Source organism: Falco rusticolus, chromosome 17, assembly GCF_015220075.1.
Source record: "Falco rusticolus isolate bFalRus1 chromosome 17, bFalRus1.pri, whole genome shotgun sequence".
NCBI lineage: Eukaryota > Metazoa > Chordata > Aves > Falconiformes > Falconidae > Falco > Falco rusticolus.
The window spans coordinates 1,164,052-1,183,586 of record NC_051203.1 but is presented as its reverse complement, the minus strand read 5'-3'; the positions used below and the strand labels follow the sequence as shown (position 1 = coordinate 1,183,586).

General features: G+C 55.5%; 2 protein-coding genes across 15 annotated transcripts in view; one reads left to right on the top strand and one right to left on the bottom strand.

Annotated features, from left to right (window-relative positions):
* The first annotated feature begins 686 nt into the window (after window positions 1–686).
* Window positions 687–4,549, top strand: MYOG (myogenin). Its single transcript, XM_037410657.1, has 3 exons — window positions 687–1,166; window positions 3,586–3,667; window positions 4,428–4,549. The coding sequence occupies exons 1-3, from the start codon at window positions 687–689 to the stop codon at window positions 4,547–4,549; spliced, it is 684 nt and encodes a 227-aa protein (XP_037266554.1).
* Window positions 4,550–5,351: 802 nt separating this feature from the next.
* Window positions 5,352–19,535, bottom strand: part of PPFIA4 (PTPRF interacting protein alpha 4) — a 57,623-nt gene continuing 43,439 nt past the window's right edge. For 4 of the 14 annotated variants that reach the window (XM_037410626.1, XM_037410625.1, XM_037410634.1 and 1 more), the window contains 17 exons: window positions 18,799–18,940; window positions 18,342–18,547; window positions 17,669–17,909; window positions 17,399–17,434; window positions 16,677–16,810; window positions 16,346–16,509; window positions 15,611–15,707; window positions 15,295–15,376; window positions 14,664–14,864; window positions 13,579–13,701; window positions 12,401–12,427; window positions 11,299–11,474; window positions 10,448–10,545; window positions 9,604–9,779; window positions 9,308–9,376; window positions 8,290–8,467; window positions 5,352–7,169 (listed from right to left, as the gene is read on the bottom strand). In XM_037410626.1, coding sequence (XP_037266523.1) covers window positions 7,111–7,169; window positions 8,290–8,467; window positions 9,308–9,376; window positions 9,604–9,779; window positions 10,448–10,545; window positions 11,299–11,474; window positions 12,401–12,427; window positions 13,579–13,701; window positions 14,664–14,864; window positions 15,295–15,376; window positions 15,611–15,707; window positions 16,346–16,509; window positions 16,677–16,810; window positions 17,399–17,434; window positions 17,669–17,909; window positions 18,342–18,547; window positions 18,799–18,940 — 2,209 coding nt within the window. In that variant the 3' untranslated portion in view covers window positions 5,352–7,110. The remainder of the gene's footprint in view (window positions 7,170–8,289; window positions 8,468–9,307; window positions 9,377–9,603; window positions 9,780–10,447; window positions 10,546–11,298; window positions 11,475–12,400; window positions 12,428–13,578; window positions 13,702–14,663; window positions 14,865–15,294; window positions 15,377–15,610; window positions 15,708–16,345; window positions 16,510–16,676; window positions 16,811–17,398; window positions 17,435–17,668; window positions 17,910–18,341; window positions 18,548–18,798; window positions 18,941–19,535) is intronic. The other 10 variants (XM_037410633.1, XM_037410637.1, XM_037410627.1 and 7 more) reach the window with 9 other exon arrangements.

Sequence of the window (19,535 nt, the reverse complement as noted above, 5' to 3'; positions counted from 1 at the left end):
TGAATTCCTCCGCTTCTCCACAGCCTCAGCCTTTATGTTGCAACATGCGACATGCAGTAGCACTTTCCCATGCAGGATGGGGCCATGGGAAATACGGGGGGTGAGCGGGAGCGGCGTGGGGCAGTGCGGGGTGGCAGGGGGCAAAGGCCAAGCAGCAGAGGATGCTGTGCTGGTGTCGGGTCTGACCACGGAGAAGGGATGGATCCGGGGTGCTGTGGGATGGCAGGTGGCAGCCAGGAAGGGGTGCGGGTGCCCGGCCGGGCAGGGCCACGAGGCCACCGTGGGCTGCCCCAGCCCTGCCATAACTGAAGGGACCAGATGAGGCAGGAATGCTGGGGGGAGCTGGCAGCCACCCGCGGCCCTGGTGGCACCTCTGGGCTCAAACAAAGCCCTTGTTTACGGGGCGGCCGGGCTGCCCTCCCCACTGTGCCAGCCCCCCCAGCCCCCCTAGAGCAGCCACGGTCCGGGCAGCGTAATCCCCGCAGGGAGAGCACATGAAATCAGATGGACAAGTTTTGATGTGAGGCAGCAGCTTAGGGTGGGCTCAGGTTTCCTTTAGGTTTTCTATATTTATCTCTGTGATTTAATGCCAGCGCTGGGGTTTAAATGGCACCAACCAGTTGGCGTGGGGAGAGGGAGCAGCCATCCCCAAGCCGCGCACACGTCCCTGAGCTGCCCGGGCGCCCATGGAGCTCTTTGAGACCAACCCTTACTTTTTCCCGGATCAGAGGTTTTACGATGGGGAAAATTTCCTGGGCTCCCGCTTGCAGGGCTACGAGCCGGCAGCGTACCCCGAGCGGCCCGAGGTGGCCCTGTGTCCCGAGGGCAGGGTGGCTTTGGAGGAGAAGGACTCAGCGCTGCCTGAGCACTGCCCCGGGCAGTGCCTGCCCTGGGCCTGCAAGGTGTGCAAGAGGAAGACGGTCTCCATCGACCGGCGGCGGGCGGCCACCCTGCGGGAGAAACGCAGGTTGAAGAAGGTGAACGAAGCCTTCGAGGCGCTGAAACGCAGCACCTTGCTCAACCCCAACCAGCGGCTGCCCAAGGTGGAGATCCTGCGCAGTGCCATCCAGTACATCGAGCGCCTGCAGAGCTTGCTCAGCACCCTCAACCAGCAGGAGCGGGAGCAGAGGGACCTGCGCTTCCGCCCCGCTGCTGCCCAGCCCGGGGTAAGTGCCGTCGTGCAGCCCCGCATCCCACACCAGGGCTGGGGACCAGCGTGGGGGTCATGCCTTATGGGGGTGATGCTCTATGGGGGTGATGCCATAGGGGGGAGATGCTCTATGGGGGTGATGCCATATGGGGGTGATGCTCTATGGGGGTGATGTTTTATGGGGGTGATCCCAGAAAGAGACACCCTGGGCAGCTCTGGGGCACTCTGCTGGGAGGAGTGGGACCCCCCAGCCCCGGGGGCAAGGCAGGTGCTGCTGTCGTGGGCTGGTGAATGTCTCCTGGGTAAAGGCACGGGGTGACATTGATCCAGTCCCGACTGGGTGCTCAAACCCCTGGGTAAAGGGGCCACTGGTGGTCTCTCCCTGTGTATGGATGTACTGGGGGCTGCATGCTTCAGTGCTGGGCACTGCACTGGGTGTGACACCTGTGCCTGGGCTTGGAAGGGATAATAAAGGTGAAAATGAAAGAAATAACATAAAATCAAAATAAATAAATTAAGAGAAAATAAAATGGAATAAAATTAAATAATGAAATGAATTAAAATGAGAGAAAATAAAGTAAATAAAATATAAAATTAAATTAAATTCCCCTGCTCACAGGCACACACACACACACTCCTGGTTTCTCCCTGTAAAGGCTCAGGGCAGCCCATCCCACAAAGCCTCCGACCAGACACCGCTGGGGGGTCACAACCTGCTGCCGCCCGCGGCGCTCCGCAGGGATCGGTGCTCCTGGGCACAACACCCGCAGCCTCGCTTCCCGCTCGCCCACTGCCATGCAATTGCCAGGGCCACGACATGCTGGGGCAAGGGGACTTGCTCTGGTGGTCAGCGTGGCACAGCACCCCCAGGCAGGGGACAGGCAGGGGACGAGGGGGTCAGCACGGGGCCACCTCGGGTTTCTCTGGCCAAAGGTGCTGATCGGTGAGCCAGGCGAGGATGAGGATGCTCGCAGCGGGTGTGTCTTGCCGCAGCCCCAGGCAGAGATGCCGCAAGCCAAGTCCGGTCGCGCTGCAAGATTTTGGTCATTTAACCAAGTTTTTGAAAGATATTTTCATCTGCCCTCTGATTTCTGGGCTGGGTGTCTGGGCGTGCACTACCCTCTGCTCTGAGGCTTTGGACACGGAAATGTGTAGGTAGCTATAGACAATACAGGTAGTGATGATATAGATGATACAGATAGATGTAGATGTACATATAGGTATAAGCATTGATGATATAGATTATATAGACGTAGAAGTAGATATAGATGTATAGATATGGATAGAACTATAGCTATATTGATAGATATAGAGATATTGATACAGGCGTAACTATAGATACAGAAGGACTTTACAAGAGGCACGGACAGGGCTACACAGGGGATTATCCCCTTTCAGACTAAAGGATTTAAGGACCAAACCGGCAGGTACCCAGGTAGCCCAACATTTAGAGCTGAATAAAGGACTGAAAAAGCTTTTAGGCTCCATCCTGTATATTCTTGAGACTTCCCGGTGTAATCCCAATGTACCCACCTGGGTGTATTTGTTGGCTGCCCCTGCAAATGCGCCCAAAACCACACTGAGCAGTTCCCATGTCACTGCTGCCCCGAGCCATCCCTTCTCTGAGGCATAGCCAGGGGTTCACATACTGAGTGCAAAATCCAGGATTTTTTGGGGGAAAAAAATCTGCAAGAATTTCCTACTTCAGTGGGAAATAAATCCAAGTGTTAATTAATTAGCCTGTGCTGCCGTGAGCTTGTAGACCCAAAGTACCATTTCGAGGCTGCTATGTATAGCTGGGTCCTTGGGGTTGCTCCTATAAATTGTATTTTGGGTTTAACCCCAGCCAGCATCACTTCCAGATAAAGACACACACAAAGAAAGTTACTTCAGAGCTTTGCTGAGTAACACTCTCATTTTTCAGGCTGTCAGCTCTTCCCTCTGCAATAGCAGAGTTAGGCCCCAAATCCACAAATCAGACTGCAAAAAGATCTTCCCCAGAAATCCCCTTGGGATGGCCTGAGAGTGTCCAGCCTGTGTGTCATTTTTTATAAGCCTGATTAGATGATTTTCAGCAAAAAACTGGTTTGCTCAAGGACATTGCTCCATCTCTAGCCCTTTCTCATAGTCACCAGATGAAGAGACATTTTTCTCACCTGCAGTGAGCAGATGGCCCCATTTCTCCTCTGTCCAGAGCCCAAAAGGGAGATTTTTCAGCCTTTATGGTTAAGGAAGCATCTGGCCCGGATGGGTCCTGGGGACCCCGAATGCTGTTGGCTCCTCCAGCTGCTTGCAGGTGGGGAGGGATGTGCCCACCCCTGCAGGGATGCTGTGCTGAGGTGACTGGGCACCCCAGGGTGTTTCTGGGGTGGCTGCTGGGGTTTGGCCAGGCTGGAGGAGGTGACAGCCATGGTCAGCATCTCTGCTCCTTGCAGGTGGCCAGCGAGTGCGGATCCGGCAGCTCATCCTGCAGTCCCGAGTGGAGCAGCCAGCTGGAGTTCAGCACCAACCCTGCAGGTAAGGTCCCCCCACCTTGTCCCGCATCCTGCAGTGACACCGGGCTCCGGGGCGGGGGCAGCAGCAGGGGACACCTCAGCTCTGGAGCAGAACATTGCTAAGCCAACCCCCCAAGAGGAGATGCTCAATGTGGAGGACAAAAGGAACCTTGTCCTTCCCTCCCCACCCCACTTTTGCAAAGACATGAGCTCCCCCCAGGCTCATAAATAGTCCAGCACTGCCTTGGCTCAGTGCTTGGTGAGTTCAGGCTTTTCCCACTGCCTGATTTCTCCAAGACGCCTGCTCTGAGGAGCCGAGCAGTTGGATGGCAGCAGCTCAGGGCCCCAGCAACTTGGTCCCCATCAAGGGTTCATCTGTTGCCACCCTTTGGCTTGGTTTTGCTGGCCGCGGTGCTGGGCATCACTGCATGTCGCTGCCCCGGCTCCCTTTCCGTCCCCATGCCCCACTCTGCAGCTGCTATTTTTTTTTTTTCCATTATTGCAGTTATCCCCACCCCCACCAAATCCACCTGTTTTTTTTTTCCCCAGAAGGCAGAAACTTAAATCTTATTTTCCAATGAGGAATAAAAGCTAAAAAGTGTCCAAAAGTTTCACTCTCCAGGGGAAGGTGTCACTTCCCCGCAGGGTGGGAGCTGGGAGTGGGTGCCCTGGTCACTCCATCTGTGCAGGGATCACTGGGTCCCCCCTGCACGGAGCCAGGAGCCATCCCCAGCACATGGTCCCCGTCCCCAGCAGCGTGATCATCCCCTTCCTCCCTGCAGATCACCTCCTGGCTGACGATGCGGTGGAGGACCGCAACCTCCACTCGCTCTCCTCCATCGTGGAGAGCATCGCTGTGGAGGACGTGGCCGTGACGTTCCAGGAGGAGCGGGTTCAAAACTGAGCCAGCGCAAACCCCGGTGGCTCTTCGAGCTGGTAATGGAGTGGGAATAAGATGCCGGAAGGGTCCAGCCACTGGAAATTGTATTTACCTCTCCGGCATTGTGGACTGCACCGCTGAAACCACTTGCCTCCTTCCCCACTCCTCGTGAAACGCTCCTGCCCAGCCAGCTAGAAAAAAATAATAGGGAGAGGTGGGATGTCGGCAGCGCTGCAGCCCCATGCTGGCAGCGGCCCTGGTTCCCGTGAGGGCGGCCGCCCGGTGTTGGGTTCCACTTCACTCCCTGTCCGGGGCGATCGGTTTTTGGGGGCCAATGTGTGTGCTGGGTTCGCTTGCTAATTTTTTTCCAAGATGCTCTTTGACCAACGTCTCTCTCCAGCTGGTGTCCTGCGGGTGCTGAGCCCCGCGGAGGCTGCCCGAGCTGTCTTTTCTACTGAACGCTGTGTGGAGTTGCCATTTTTTTTTTAATTATTATTTTTGCTAACTTATTTGGATTTTTTTTTTTTAAATAAAGGCATTCTTGTTTGAACTGCTCGGGGCTTCCTTTACTCCTGTTCGCCTCTGTGCAGGTCTGCCCTAATTCCCAGGTTGGGGATTTCTCCATATCAGAAAATCCAGCTGGACTCCAGTGTGGTCACTCAGCGGTGGAACTGGATGCCCCACACTCAAATCAGCCCTGCAGAGAACAGTGATCTCACTAGTCTGCAACTGTGGCTCAGCCCTGTGCCCCAAAAACTCTTGGGGGAGCTAAAGATTAATTGTATTTTTAATTTGGGCTCTAGAAAGAAGGCTCAAGCCAGCACTGTTTTAAAATCTTGTTTATTGGAACACACATACATCCTTTCCTGACCCGATCCAGGGTTTGGAGTCCATGCAGTACCAATAATATGACGAAAGAAGTAGGGCATTGATATAAAGGGCTCACTGACTCTTCAAATTAAAAAAATATTTAATACTGTATTAGGCAAATAATACACTGAAAAGACATCGTGACTGTATAGCCTCTCAGATATTGCACTTCCAGACAGCACATGATAAGTATAAGGTCATTCCAGCCATCAATAAATATCACATCAGAAATAGGGGCCACACAAGGCAAACGTGGCATAAGGAGACGAAGAGATCCTACCCTACGGGGAAGAAATGGGAAGAGTGAAGGGCCTCCTGGATTGATCCCTGCCCACAGCCTGGAGGCAGGAGAGGAGAGCATCTCCTCTGGTCCCAGAGGGGAAGGGATGGGCATGTCCCGGGGCGGGGGGTGCCCCCCGCTGTGTCTCCCCAGGTGCCCAAGGAAGGTCCCCTCTCCTGTGGGTGCTGGGTACCGTCCCGGCCAGCAGTGAGCCTATGGGGCGGTTCCAGCCCTTCCCCACGCAGCCCTTCATGGACCCGTCGTGCAGGCACAGCCTCCCCTCTACATGGCATCTGGCAGCACCCCAAAATGCAGCACCCTGACCACCTGCACCCTGGCAGACAGCCACCCTCCTCGCCCCTACGATGGCTGGTCTCTGCTCCACCCCATGCAGCACCGACCCTGGCACTGGCACTGGCCCCCGCTGGGGGCAGCTCCCTGCCTGGCCACCCCGGTGTGAGGATTTTCACGAGCCTGAATCTTCCTTGGCTTCAAGTCCTGTGGGCAGCAGAATTCCTGATGCCCAAGGGGGCTCAGATGAGTCAGTGCAGCAGCCCATGGTGTATTGGCAACATGAACCAGGCAGGAGAAAGGTTTCCAAATATTGCAGCCCGCTTTTGGGGTGTCTCTGCTGCTCCGTGATTGCACCACGCTTCTGCCAGCGACGGAGCAGGCACCCAGCAAGCGCACCCAAAGCCCGGCCAGTGTGGGGAGAGGTGGGTGGACAAGCCTCAGGCGGGAGCCATGGGGAGCTGGGGGAAGCGGTGGGGTGCACAAGCAGAAGGGAGAGCATCCTTTTCGGTCCACCGCAGCGAGACTGCAGCGTTTGTTGGTTTGGGCCAAGGAACAGGTGCAGGCTGGGCTCTTGTCCTGAAAGGCAGCCAGCACGTGGCCATACTGATAGTGGGGATGTGCTGAGAAACAAAGTGGGAAAGGCCCTGTGAGGATGGCGGCACACCTCCACCCGTGCACCCACAGGCCAGCAAACCCAGATGCAGTCAGTAATGAATCTTCCTGGCACAGGGGAACCATGCCCCAGGGTACAGCAGGATCCCAGGAGCATCTTTGAAGTGCTTGACTATCCTTCCCTCACCCCAGTGGGACCCCCCATCTAGGATGGCATTCTGGGGTCCCCAGTGGAGCTGTCTGTCCGAGGACTGGACAAACCGTACATGGTTGGGATGCTGAGCATCCCTCCTGCATCATCTCAAGGTCCTGTAAACCTCAGGCAGCAGCGGTGGGCTGTTCCCCCACCACTGAGGTCTCCATGGTCCTCCATGGCAAGGCAAACCTGTTGAAGGCAGACACCCTGCCTGGGTGATGCTGGACAGAGGACGCTGGGCCTCATGCTCTCCTCTCGGTCCCCATCCAGCTCCGAGGCCTTGGTCCTCCTCGCACTTACCCAGGGCTGGGCTGGTTCCTGTCACGCTGACCCTCAGCAGGAATATGTCCGGACCGTGGAGGTCTCCAGCCTTGGTGACCCAGAGGCACCAACTGGAAGTGAGTCAAAGAGCAGAGCATGCAATTAGCAACTGCTCCAATTAGCCCTCAGCTTTCCACCAAAATATTTGTTAGGCAGTATCTGTGTGCTGACGCCAAATGGAGATGAGGGTCAAAGGAAAAGGCATGTTTGCCCAGCTCTGATGCTCTCAAGGCTCCAGGGTATGTGGCAAGTTGCCACTTGCCATCCCCACTCTCGGCCAGCGAGCACCCTGCTACCCATGTCTGGGTGCTGTCAGACCCAGGGATTTTGTCCCAGGTTTCATTGTCATCAGCTGGGTGGGAACTGCAGCTCCCAGGGATGGGGTGGAAAGGGTTGAACAGGTTTGACCCAAAGCACTGGGTGAAAAGCTGTGAAATTTGAGCAAATCTGGAGGCAGGAGGAGAGCTGAGCCTGGAGTTTGGGGCCAGAAGGTGAAAGCATAACTTTTTAATTCTCATTCACACATTCATTTCTGAGCCTGTTGAAGCCAGCTCTGCACCACTGGGGATGTGGTGGGTGGCTTGGGACAGGGGCACCAGGGTGCCTGGTCCAGGGGACAAACCAGCTGGAGCTTGTGCCTTCCTACAGCTTTGGAAGGGACCAAAATACCTTGTAGAGAGGAGTCGTGTGGTGGGGACGTGCGTGCTCAGCTAAAACACGACAGCCAGCAGCACAGGCAGCAAGCGAGCCACAGCAGGTCCCTGCCAGCCTGGGAGAGGGGCTGCTCAGCAGCGCTCAGACTGGATTGAGCTGGTTAATTCTGTCCCTTTGGGGATGGGTCCCAAAAGGCTGGATGGACAAGACTGGCCCAGAGTGGGCTGCTGCTCCCTGACAGCCCCCAGTGCTACCCCAACAGGCTCAGACCTGGATGCCAGACCCAGGGTGAGTGAACATATCCCCAGTCCAGCCCTCTCCCTTGTCCTGGCAATTCAAAACAAAGAAATCACACACCAGACCAGAGTCTGAAAATATCATTTACAGCAGACAATGGCTCATGGATCACACGGATTCAGCATCACAGGTGATCAAGCCTCGCTCCCTCTCCTCTCCTAGTGGCACATCAATCCCCATATTCACCATGAGGTCTGAGCAGGGGTGCGAGAGGACCCTGGGCGGATGGGGGTGACCTACCTTCCGGGGGCATTTTCTTGGCAGAGGCGGATGGAGGGGGCAGGGGCACCACGCTGGTGACACGGAAGCCGGCGGGCAGCGTCTCGGCTGAGCCACTGAGCATGTTGATGCTGTGAACGTCTCGTGGGCGGAAGCGCTTTCGCCAGGACGGGGTTCGACGGAAGGTCTTGTCATCACCCTGTGAGGGAGGAGCAGGTTATGGGCCCGGCAGCTGTGGCAGCAGGACCTTCTCCCCCTGTGACACACTAGCACTACTTCCACCTAACAAGGGTGGGCCTGTACATGAGGGCCAACTCTACCATTGCAGAAGTGTGTCATCAAACTGGACCAAGGACATAGGAGACGTCTCCGGGATCCCATGACATAAGCTTTATCCTTTCCAGCTTGCCCATTTCTTCTCTCCAGCCTGCCTGCAAAGATGCCTTGGAGACATCAACACACATGGCTCAGTAAAGACCCCAAGGGATGCATCTAACCTTGGCCAGGTGATGGCATCTGGAAGTGCTTGCTTCCCTCCATGCTCTGAAAAGAGCCCTGACTAGCTCTGCTATCATATCTTAGTGAGGAAAGTTACACATCGGAGAGATCTAGATGAATTCCAGCCTTCAGTGACTCAACGTGAACAGTTTTCTGGCTGCTTAACAGGGCATCTCTAACCCACCACTGCAGATGTGCCATGCCCAGAATATCTGTGACTCCAAATGGCAACATTAAAGCAGCTGGCAAGGAAAGCCAGGTGAGCCTGCTTGAAACTCAGCCCCCTGAGCGTGAGGCTCGAAATGATGCACAAGGCTCTTCCTCACCTGCCTCCGCAGCCTGGCAGCACATTCCTTGGGGCCTTGTCTAATAGCTTTAGCTTATTCCACTGATACTGCTCATGCGACTGCTCTAGAGAGCCCGTGACGCACTATTTGACACCCCTGGACAAGGAGGGGGAGATCAGTGGTCCTCTTTCTCCTGTTTCTTGCACAAGAAGAGGTGCTCAGCATGATCTGGACATAGGAGGTTTGGTACTCACATCGTCCAGCCTCCGATCTGTGCCCAAGGCGAGCAGGTTGTTAAACTCCCTCTCCAGCACTTGTCGAGCCTGAAATTAACAAAAAATTAACAAGAAATGAGCATTCCCCATCGATGGAAATGGTTTCCAGCACAAACTCAGGAAAGCCTGAGAATGACAGAGGGAAAGTCCACACGCCATCCGAGTGCTCTCCTTTGAAAGGTAGAGCCAGGTTGGTGGGACTGGTGGAGTTCCATCGCAGCCATGTCCCATGCTGGCTACCCTCCTCCAAAATCCCCCAAGGATGCTGCTCTTACCTGCGTGTTCTGCGTGGGGATTTGCAACACGAGTGCCAGACTGTTGTGGTCGAAGTTCTCATCAAGGGCCAGGAGCGCCCCATGCACCCCGCTCTCAACGAGGTTGTTTGCATACTCGCGAAGCCCAATGGATTGGATCCAGTGAATGACCTGGTCATTGGTCCACACCAACACATCTGCAAAAGAGAGAGGGCATGTTCAGGGCCAGCTCAGGGTTGTGCGGGAGCCTGATGATGTCTGGAATCCCTTTTGCACTGCCCCAGGCTGATCCTGGGACTCTCTTTCCTGAGCCAGCAGCAGTACTGGGTGCTCAAGTGCCAGGAACAGCTCACTTCAATTTACCAAACTAAATGCTGAAATAACAGGCAGAAAACAACTGTGAAAATTAATCCTAAGAACCCACGGCTGCTGGTGTAATTAGGGGCATTATCAATAATGAGATGTAATCTAAGCAGCAGCCAGATGCGCAGGGAATCTCAGGACAGCCAACGAGGAAGGGGAGGCTGAGCAAGCTGCAGGGTGTCCTGAGCATCTGAAATAGGCAGGGTAAGATGATCTGATGATGCTCGGACTGGATCTATTCTGTTTTGACACCCTTCCTCCCTCCTCATGCCTGACTGGAGTAAGCTGCGTAAAGGCGCTTGGAGCAATCTCTTGGGGGAAATACTGCAGGGAGCTCCCCACTGGAGAACAGCCTTGTGGCTGTTCTGTTGCTCAGAAATCACGATTTTTCCAAGGCAAATGCAGTTAAAAGTAAGGGATAGGAGAGAGACCATCACTGGGCATCTCTTGGGAGGTTTCTCATCTCCTTTTCCAGAGCTGGATTGTGTACGTGGCTGCTGACCTTTGATTTCATGTTGGGTCTCTTCTCGCCTCCTCTCGAGCTCTTTGCGGTCGTAGTTGAGCCTCTTCAGGCACATGATGCCGTACTGCAGGCTGGTGCTGCAAGGACATGAGATGTTACCCAACCCTCACGAGGGCTCAGCGTCGTGCGTTGGGTGGCTCGGAGGGACCTGCAGAGGGACCCACTTCCCTGCTTGCTCTGACCCCAAAGGATGCTTCACTTCAGGGTTGGGTCACTACAGACACAACCCAAAGGGAAGATCTTAGCTGGAAAATCAGGAATGTCCTTCACTTCCATGGTAATTCCCCACTCCACCAGTTTTACCCTGTTCTACCTGCCTGAGAGCGCATGGATCCAAAAATCGGTACTCCGTGCTTGGTGGCAGGAGGGGGAAGGGAGAACCAGCCCATGGGGCTGCTCCAGGGCAAAGGGCTCATCCCCAGAGCAGGGGGCCCCTGGCAGGGCCACGGATACCACCCGTGGGCCAGGGTGGACGGTGGTATCCCATGACAGGGCTGGATACTGGTGTCTGAGCCGGGTGGTTGGGATGGCATAAGCCTTCTCCAAGCTGGGCTGCTGGCAGATGACTGCTCTGCCTGCCAGTGGGGTACCAGGTGGGATGAGCCCAAGGTTTGCTCCACAGCCAGGAGAAGGCTTGATCCTCTGCAGTTTTGCTGCAAGGAGTATGATGAAGGAGAACATTAGCCCATATGAGCTGCTCCAGACCAGGTGGTTGAGTTTAGCCTAGAGCACCAGGGCAGGCCAAGATGGGACAACCCCTCAGATTGCCCCATCCTCTGCTCCATGTGCAGACACTGCACCCCAGTGACCTCCCAAAGGAGAGGACTCACCGGTGGAAGCTATCCACCATCTTCAAGTGCACTCTGAGATCTTTCTTGGTGAGGTGGTCCAGCATCCGTGCATCAACAAGACACTCCATGAAGTAGCTGCGATATTGCGGGAGACCCAAGCTGGGCAGCCACTCGTTCCCAATCCACTCGTGGTTCATGTCCCCATAGGCCAGTGTCTGTGGAGAAGCAAATGGAGAAGCTAGGGAGAAACCATGGCTTGGTGGAGCTGCAGACTCCTAGGAAACCAGTGACAGTTTCAGTGCTGCAGCCTGGGGGTCGCTGTCCTAAGGACCAAACCTAGGCCAGAGGAGTTTAACCCCAGTTTCTATCAAAGGAACTGAAGGGAACAGTCCTGTTGGCCATGGTCTGTGTCCTGCTGGTGTCCCCCAAGGAGACAAGGCAGTAGCCAAAAAGCAAGCATAATGGATAGTTGGACTTTATGACTAGCTGCTTCTGGAAAAAGTATATTCATGAAAGCTGAAACAACTAAGAAAAAGGTTTCAGTGCATTTCCAATTGATTTTTAAGAAGCTTAGAAATCACCAAAAGATCTGCTTTATGACTTAAAAATGAAAATAACAGGTTTTGGGCAGAAGCTGATCCTGGGTCCAAAAATAAAATAAAACCCACCAGAAGAAAAGTAAAACATTTGAGAGTGATAAAACCAGAAGAGATGGATCCAAGCAGGACTCTTCCCTCCCACCTTTCAGTTAATGAGAATGGTTCGTATCCTGAACTTGGGGCTAAAAGAAAGGTGAACACTAAATGTCTGTGCAGCTAGAAACCTGTCTCCCATGCAGGGTGTTGGTGGTTTTTTTTAACGCAGCGTCTGTATCTTACAGGGGAGGTCCTAGAAAAAGCCACTCTGCCTGAAGCAGATGACACTGGTTGATGCAAGGTCCCAGGAGGACCACCAGGAGGACCACCCTGTACTTGAAAGATGGCTCAGAGGAGCAACCACAGGGCGCAGGTTCAGACTCCAACAAAGACCGGGTGAACACTGATGCCCCAAGCTCATCTCCCATGTGCCCCGTGATGTCCAGCTCTCCCTCCCATAACCACCCCATTTACCGCCCACAGAAAAGCGTAACATGGGACCTCACCTGTGCCCAGCTGCCTTCCTCTGTGTCCTAAGTGTGACACATGCAGCATGTCAACAGAAAGGACAGGTAAAGTCAGTACCCAGCGGCCCTGCACCATGAAATCGCGTGCCATGCATGCTGAGCGTGGGACCCCTCGGCACAGCGTGACCCAGAAGGGATGGGGGCTGGTCTCATGGCTGCACGGTCAGGGAGCTCAGCCTTGTCAGCAGGGTGCTGGGGACGCCCCGACCCTGATGGGTACAGGTTTCACCCCATCTCTTAGACAAGTGAGGAGGATACGGGATGAGGCTTTCCGGATGGGCCTTGGGCTGGAGATGGAACAGACACTGGGGCTCATACATCTTCCCTGGGAAATATGGGCACTTCTTGGGTTCCCCAAAGACCGATGGATGCAGAGAGAAACCCAAGCTTCAGCTCACGGGTCACAACCCCCAGAGGGGCTGCTCAACCCAATTCACCAATTTTGTAGCTATTTCCTCCCTTGTCAACCTGTGCTGGTTTTGCTCAACCTCACAAAACCCACCAAGGGAAAGTGTCACACCCCTGCCGTGCCTCTGAGCTTTCCTTTCCCAAAAGGCATCTGCCAGTTACAAGTCTGTGCTACCAGCAGACAAAAGCTTCAAAAAAATGCCTAATTCACACAACAAATCCAAAATGCTGCTCCTGCTCTGAGACATGGTCGTGGGGCCCATGTTTTCAGTTGCAGAGAGGGGAGCACGGCTACACCTCTCCAAAGGAGCCAGAGCTTCTGGAAGCATAGCCACATCCCTCCGAGGGACCCCAAGCTACCAGCCAGTGGTAGGGACAGACAGTGGGGACAATGTTTGGGTGTGCTAAGGTCAATGGGAGATTAGACAGCGACCTCTCTGGGTGCAGAGTGGCCAATGTGGGACTCAATCTCACGCATCCATCTTGAGATCACTCTCGTTTTTTGTCTTTCAGTTCTTTCCTCTAACTCACAACAGACAAGACAAGCCACTCTAGAAACCCAGCAAAACCCACCGGGGCTTGACAAAGGAAAATGCATCTGATGGTTTTTAAGCCAGTTTTAGAAATTGTTGGGATATTAAAGGTTGAAAGATGTTTTCCAAACAGGTGCACAGTGCTGGCCAAGAGCTGACACACGAGATGCAGCAAAGATCCCCTTCCCTCCCGGGGTTTAGTGTGTTAATGCACACCCGGAGCTCAGCTCGGTAACTGATACGCTGTGCAGCAGCAGTGGGGCCAGTCAGCCTCACCGTCTTGGTGGAAGTCGCCATGTTCTCCATCTCCTCGTGGGTGACCCAGACATTTCCAGAGGACTGCAGGGAAAAGAGCAGAGTGGTCAGGGTAAACCACCATGGAGCCACGGCCTCAGTTCACAACCGTGCTGGAAATAAGCCTGGCTCAGGCTGATGGAGGATCAGGCCACCCTTGCACTTGAAGCTGTACTGGGGAGGTCTTGCAGCGTCCTTGCAGCTCAGGCTGGTGGCACCCTGCTGCCCGTGGGAACCCTGGGCTGTCCGTGCAGCCACAGAGAGCGCAGCAAGGACCACTGGCCCTTTGGCTGCCTTTATACTTTGGTGTTACGCTCATGGAGCCTGCAGGCTTGTCTCTAACAGCTGTGAGCCCAGCCACGGCCAGCTGAAGGGACACAGCACGCTTGGGGCCTTTCCTTCTGCTGGCTGCATTTCTACAGATGTGTCTTGACATTACTGGGGCACCATTAACCCCTCGAGGGGTTTGGGGACCAGTACAAGACACGATCCCTCCATCTGCTCCATGTTCTATCCAGGGCAAAACTGGGACCTGCAGTTGCTCTGATTTGCCCCAGGAATTTCACGTGATCCCAGGAAAAGGCTGGTATTGAGAAAAAGGCTGTGCATAACTGAGTTGGCCCTGTAAATCACACACATGCTGTTTGGATGGGATTTTATCCTCTCCAGGGCAGACCGTCCCCGAGCTTTGCTCTTCGCGGGCTGCTCAGCAGGGTCAGCCTCTTGCTGACAGTCTCACAGTGTGAGGAAAAGAGCATTTGCTGGTGCCTCAAGACAGGAAAGTGCTTCACACTCGATGGTCATAAACGATCTTTGTGCCTGAGGACAAGTGTCTGGTGATTTGACTGGCCCATGAGGGAACGTCACCCCCTCCACGGCCACGTCTGCCTGCAACACTGGGACTCCCTGGTGACCGATGGACCACTGTGGTCACAACGAGCCAGAGGAAGGAGGGAAACCAGTGCGTTGTCCTGCTCCATGGAGGGTCTGTAGCACGGAGCACTTACCGTCCGTGAGGTGGGTGGTGCTGAGGGGCTCGTAAGTGAGACCATCTCCTGGATGGCCAGACGCAGTTTCAGGCGATGCAACGCATTGCTGATGCCGATCTCCCTCTGGATCTCAGTGTCAGACAGGGCCGACATGATGGCTCCGCTCTTCACGTTGGCTCGGCAAGCGGCAACATACCAGGCTGGCATCCCCACCCAGAGCTGCCAAAACAGGGCAAAGCTGGTGACTGCCTGACAGACCCCCTCTAACTACCGCCGGCAGGATCAAGGTCATCCTCTTTGAAGCTCAATATCAATAAACCCACATGGGGCTCCATTTTTGTTTGTAGCTTGCACAGATGGCCTGCAGGCACCCCAGCATCCCTATATCTGACGGACACAGCACAGGGAAAGAGCACCCACCAAGCCTTTCAACTCAAAGCTCTACTCAAATCACAACTGTACAGAATATGTGAGGGATCTGGGGATCTGCTCTGTTTCCCGCGGTTTTGTAACCACCAACCATGTGCATGGACCAAGCATGGTGGGACTGTGGGGTGCTGTACCGCTGTTGGGGGAGCACACTACAGACCAGCAGTGACTGCAAAGCCATTGGTGCATGGGGACGATGCACAGGTACACTCTGCCTCACCTCCAGCCAGGAGACAACAGTGGGGCCATCCCAGTGAGCAAAGGGCAATCCTTTCCTCCGAGCCTCTTCCAGGAGTTCGTGCCTGGAGGGAACAGAAGCACAAGAGTCATTTATTGGGGGCTTGTTGGGGAAAGGGGCTCCTGAAAGTGAGTAGACCATGGGCAATAAGAACCAGCTGGTAGCAAAGCAATAAAGGAGCTAACAGGGCTCAAGAGAAGGTGAAGATGAGAGGCCTTTTCCAGTCCCATGCTGCCCCTGCTTCTCAGCCATTGGGCAGGACATTTTTTTGCTGGGGCAGGGAAGAAGGTTCACTCACTTCTTCCGCAGGCGCCGATCCTTCTCGGCCTGAGCACCCAGCTTGCCAAGTCCCAGAGGGTCCTGCATGCCCACCTCCATCTCGGTCAGCAGCACTGCTGGGCAAGCAAGACATCCTCAGGTCAGCCTGATTTCCCTAGGGTCAGCATGACATCCCCCAGGGCCAGTGTGGGCACTCTCACAGTCCCCATGCCAGGGTGTTGGGGATGCACCATCACACCACAAGAGGTGACAGTCTCCATTTCCAACCCACCCACATAGCCCTCCTGCATCCCTGGAAAGCCCAAGGGGATCTCTGCCTGCCATGCCTCCCATTGCAAAATGCTAAACATCAAAGCAGAGAAGGATTTAAGAGTGGAAAAGCTGGTCCTACCAAAGGGCTCTACAAAATCAAGAAGGTCCTATGGCGAGGGAAGCAGATTTGGGGACATTAAAGATAAGGCACAGTGACAGGGGGTCACTATCCTCACTGCAGCTCTTGCAGAGCATTAAGAGTGATCCCATGCTCAGGCCAGAAAGGGCCATGGGGCAGAAAGCACCAGAACCCAATGGCCCTGTAGCTTCAGGGGGCCCAGAGCCAGTGGCCCCAACATCCCCAAACCAGCAGAGGTGTCCCTGCTCCTCCGTCTGTCACCCCAACAGCACCCTAAAGCCAGACAGTGCCAGGAGACGTGCAGAGAGCCTGGCCCAAGAGGACGCCCGCCCGGCACGCACAGGAATAGGGCTGCTCACGGACCCTGCCCCGTGGCCCCTTCTCTGCTCAGCTGAATCAAGCGACCCTTCTCTTTTTTCCCGAACAAGCGCCCGATGGAGGATTTGATCCCCTTCCTCTTGGAGCCCTTGTGCAAGGAGTCCTGGCTGCTGTTGCTGCTGGGGTTGCTGGCCTGCTCCTCCAGCGAGCTGGGGATGGAGGAGGGAGAGGAACAGCAAAGCCTTTCGGTTATTCCTGAGCAGCACACAAGCCATGGCAAACCCCAGCCCGTCCCACAATCCCACGCTTGCCCCATGTAAATCCTCAAACCAACAGAGCAGGCACTGGTGTGAGATCCAAAGGGTGCTCCACATACCTCTTCCCATCCTCCTGACTTAGCGCAGGGTGGCCCAGCTTCTCCAGCCGCAATGTCCTGGGTGAGGATGGGGGGGACGTCTCACATTTGATGGTGGTTTTATCCTCTCGGCTTTCGTCCCGAGCTGCAGGTGACTGAACAAGCACAGAAGCCATGAGGCTGGGCAGCCAAAGCCCACCTCCATCCTTGCCCTGCTGCCTGCCTCTCTCTTGCTCCATGGAGGCATGGCCAAAAGAGCCACCAGGGCCCTGAGGCTTTGCCACGCTCCAGGATTGGCCTGAACTAGAGCTCTGGCAATGGCTCGAGATGCCCAAGCAGATGGGGAGGATGTGGCCACATGGCCAAGAACCTGGGAATAGGGGGAAAAGAGGATGCAGCTCCATGGTCCATGTCAGGGTGTGGAGACAGGAGCTGCCGGCCCTCAGAAGAGGGCTCTGAGGAGCACAGATGGGAATGTCCCAAAGACTCCCTGTTGCCAGAGGGGACACACAATGTTTGAGGACCCAGTGGCTTTCTGAACCTCCCCATGTCCTGCCAGACCCCCCAGGCTGCCAGCCGGCACATCTCCAAGCACCTTATGGGATCCCCATGATCCTCCTGCTGAATCCCTGGGGTCCCCAGCTCCATCCCGCGCCTGCTGCACCCTGACCTGGTGTGGACAAAGCCAGGAGCAGGCTGGAAAAGGGGCTTGGACAAAAACCAACGGGATGGGAGCCACTCACTAGCAGTTTCCTCCGGTGCTTCCTCAAGTCGCTGGGCTGATTGCAAGGGGGAAAGCGAGAGAGACACAGAAAGGGGGGCAGTTAATGGAGAACCCCCCCGCAGAGCAGTCCCGGGGCCAGGTGTGCCAGGCTGGGAGACAGCGAACATGGGCACCCCCGTTCCACATCACCCTCCCGCACACCCACGTGGATGCCGGGGCATCGCTCCCACCCCAGGCAGCCATGCGCACACCCTGTCCAGCCCCCCGTCCACCGCGCCTGCCTCCTCACCAATGTCATGATCCCCATGCGGTCGAGGTCCTGAGCGGCGCTGCGGGAGGAGAGCTTGGGGGTGGAGCGGCCACTGAGCGGTGGGGATGAGCTGGCCAGGGACAGGGCCGTCAGTGACGTGGGGATGGAAGCCCTTTTGCAGAGCTGGGTGAGGTTGAGGCCTTCCATGCTGCCGCTCGTGACGCGGGTCTCCAGCTCCTCTGCGCGGAGCTCCGTGGACTCCTTCTCCTCTTGGATCATCCTGGAAGAGCAGCAGGGCTCAGGACTCCTGGCTCCCCACCTTTCTGGGGAGTCATCTCACACCTCCCAGCATAGGATCTCCCTACCCTGGGGAAATGCACCTTGGGTGTTGTGACTCAAGCGCCCTATCTCCAGGAATGGCAGCAAAGTTCCATCAGGATCCACATAAACCACAGCTGAGACATACCACGATTTCTTTTAATATTCATGGAGGACTTTTTTAAATAATGAACCTTTCTGTGAGCCAGCGCTGGTGCAGCTGAGGGACAGGGAGCCATGTGCAGGAAAGACCAAGCCCTGTGGGTGGATGTCCTAGAGCCATTTCCCTGACTGAAGCTCAACCAGGACCTCAACTTTAGGGCATCAGACCCTCCTGCCACCCCTGGAGCCATTTCAGAGCAAGGTGGTGGTGGGTTTTGGCCATGGTCACTACCTGATCTCCTCGTTGATGGCATCCAGCTGCTCCTGGAGCATCATAGCCAATGTCTGGGCGTCTGAGTGCCCGCCAGGGGAGAGCACGTCCATGGAGCTGAAGAGCGTCTCACGGTCATCGTCATCCACATCGGAGATCTCAGGGTCGCTGTCGAAAGCATGAGGCCCTGTGGCCAGGACGCCGCCTGCCTGGGTCTGCTCCCAGTCCTGGGGGAACAAGGTCCACTGGTCCTACTCGGCACCCCCATGTCTCCAAAAGCCAAACTGGAGACCTCCACGCAACAGTTACAACTCAACGCAACCCCAATGGGAAACCCATCCTGCCACACTAACCCCCCCCACGCACCAGGTGAATAACATTGCCCCATGAGGGCAATGAGACACATGAGACCAGCATGCAAGGCAGAAGGAGACCCCAACCCCAGCTCTGACTCCATGCTGGCATGAAGATGGATTACCTTGGCTGGCTCCTCTCGACGGGTGGCAAATCGGCCCTTCTGTGCCCGAGGCAGGCCCGGGGCTGTCCCGAAGGGCTCGGCGGGGGCATGGACCACAGCGCTCAGTGGGAAGCGCAGGTCCGTGGCACTGCCCATATGTGATCTGGGGAGAAAGAGCCCTGTTGCAGACATTGCTCCATGCAAGGATGCCCTCATCACCAGGCTACTCCCCTTGCAGCTCAGGCTTGCTCAGGACAGAGGAGGATGAGGCCACTCTGGGATGCCCACCCCAGCGATGCTTGCCTGCTCTCAGAAAACGATGCAAAACCAGGCTCTGGAAAAAGATGCCCCATTCCCCCATGCTGGCCCTGGTGATGTGCTCACAGACTGTAGGAAGCTCAGCCCTGGGCCCTGGCCTGCTGCTGCCTCCCCCTTCGCTGCAGTACCCACTGGGGCAGCCAGCCAAGCTCTGGCCAAAACCACCTGGCGCAGTGAGTCTGCTGCGAAACCATGAGCTGAACAGTCCCTTCCTGTCCCTCCCTCTCAAGAACAGCTTGCACCTCCCAACATGTACTGCTTTTCTCCTTCTATTTATATGTTCAACATTCTCATGAAATAAGAAAACCCAAACTCTGATGAAGAAAATCTCATTTGAAACAGATTTTCCAGGTGTGGGGACATAAGCATTCTCTGGGATCTCTCAGTAGAAACTGTCTGGGACTTCTCCATCCTCCTCCTCCATGCTTGGGCTGGTGCTT

What these genes read in the sequence shown, in the direction of transcription:
- MYOG (XM_037410657.1), top strand. Translation starts at nt 687, where the DNA reads ATGGAGCTCTTTGAGACCAACCCTTACTTTTTCCCGGATCAGAGGTTT. An exon ending in CCGCTGCTGCCCAGCCCGGG is followed by an intron (nt 1,167 to 3,585) that starts GTAAGTGCCGTC and finishes TGCTCCTTGCAG; the next exon opens with GTGGCCAGCGAGTGCGGATC. An exon ending in GTTCAGCACCAACCCTGCAG is followed by an intron (nt 3,668 to 4,427) that starts GTAAGGTCCCCC and finishes TCCTCCCTGCAG; the next exon opens with ATCACCTCCTGGCTGACGAT.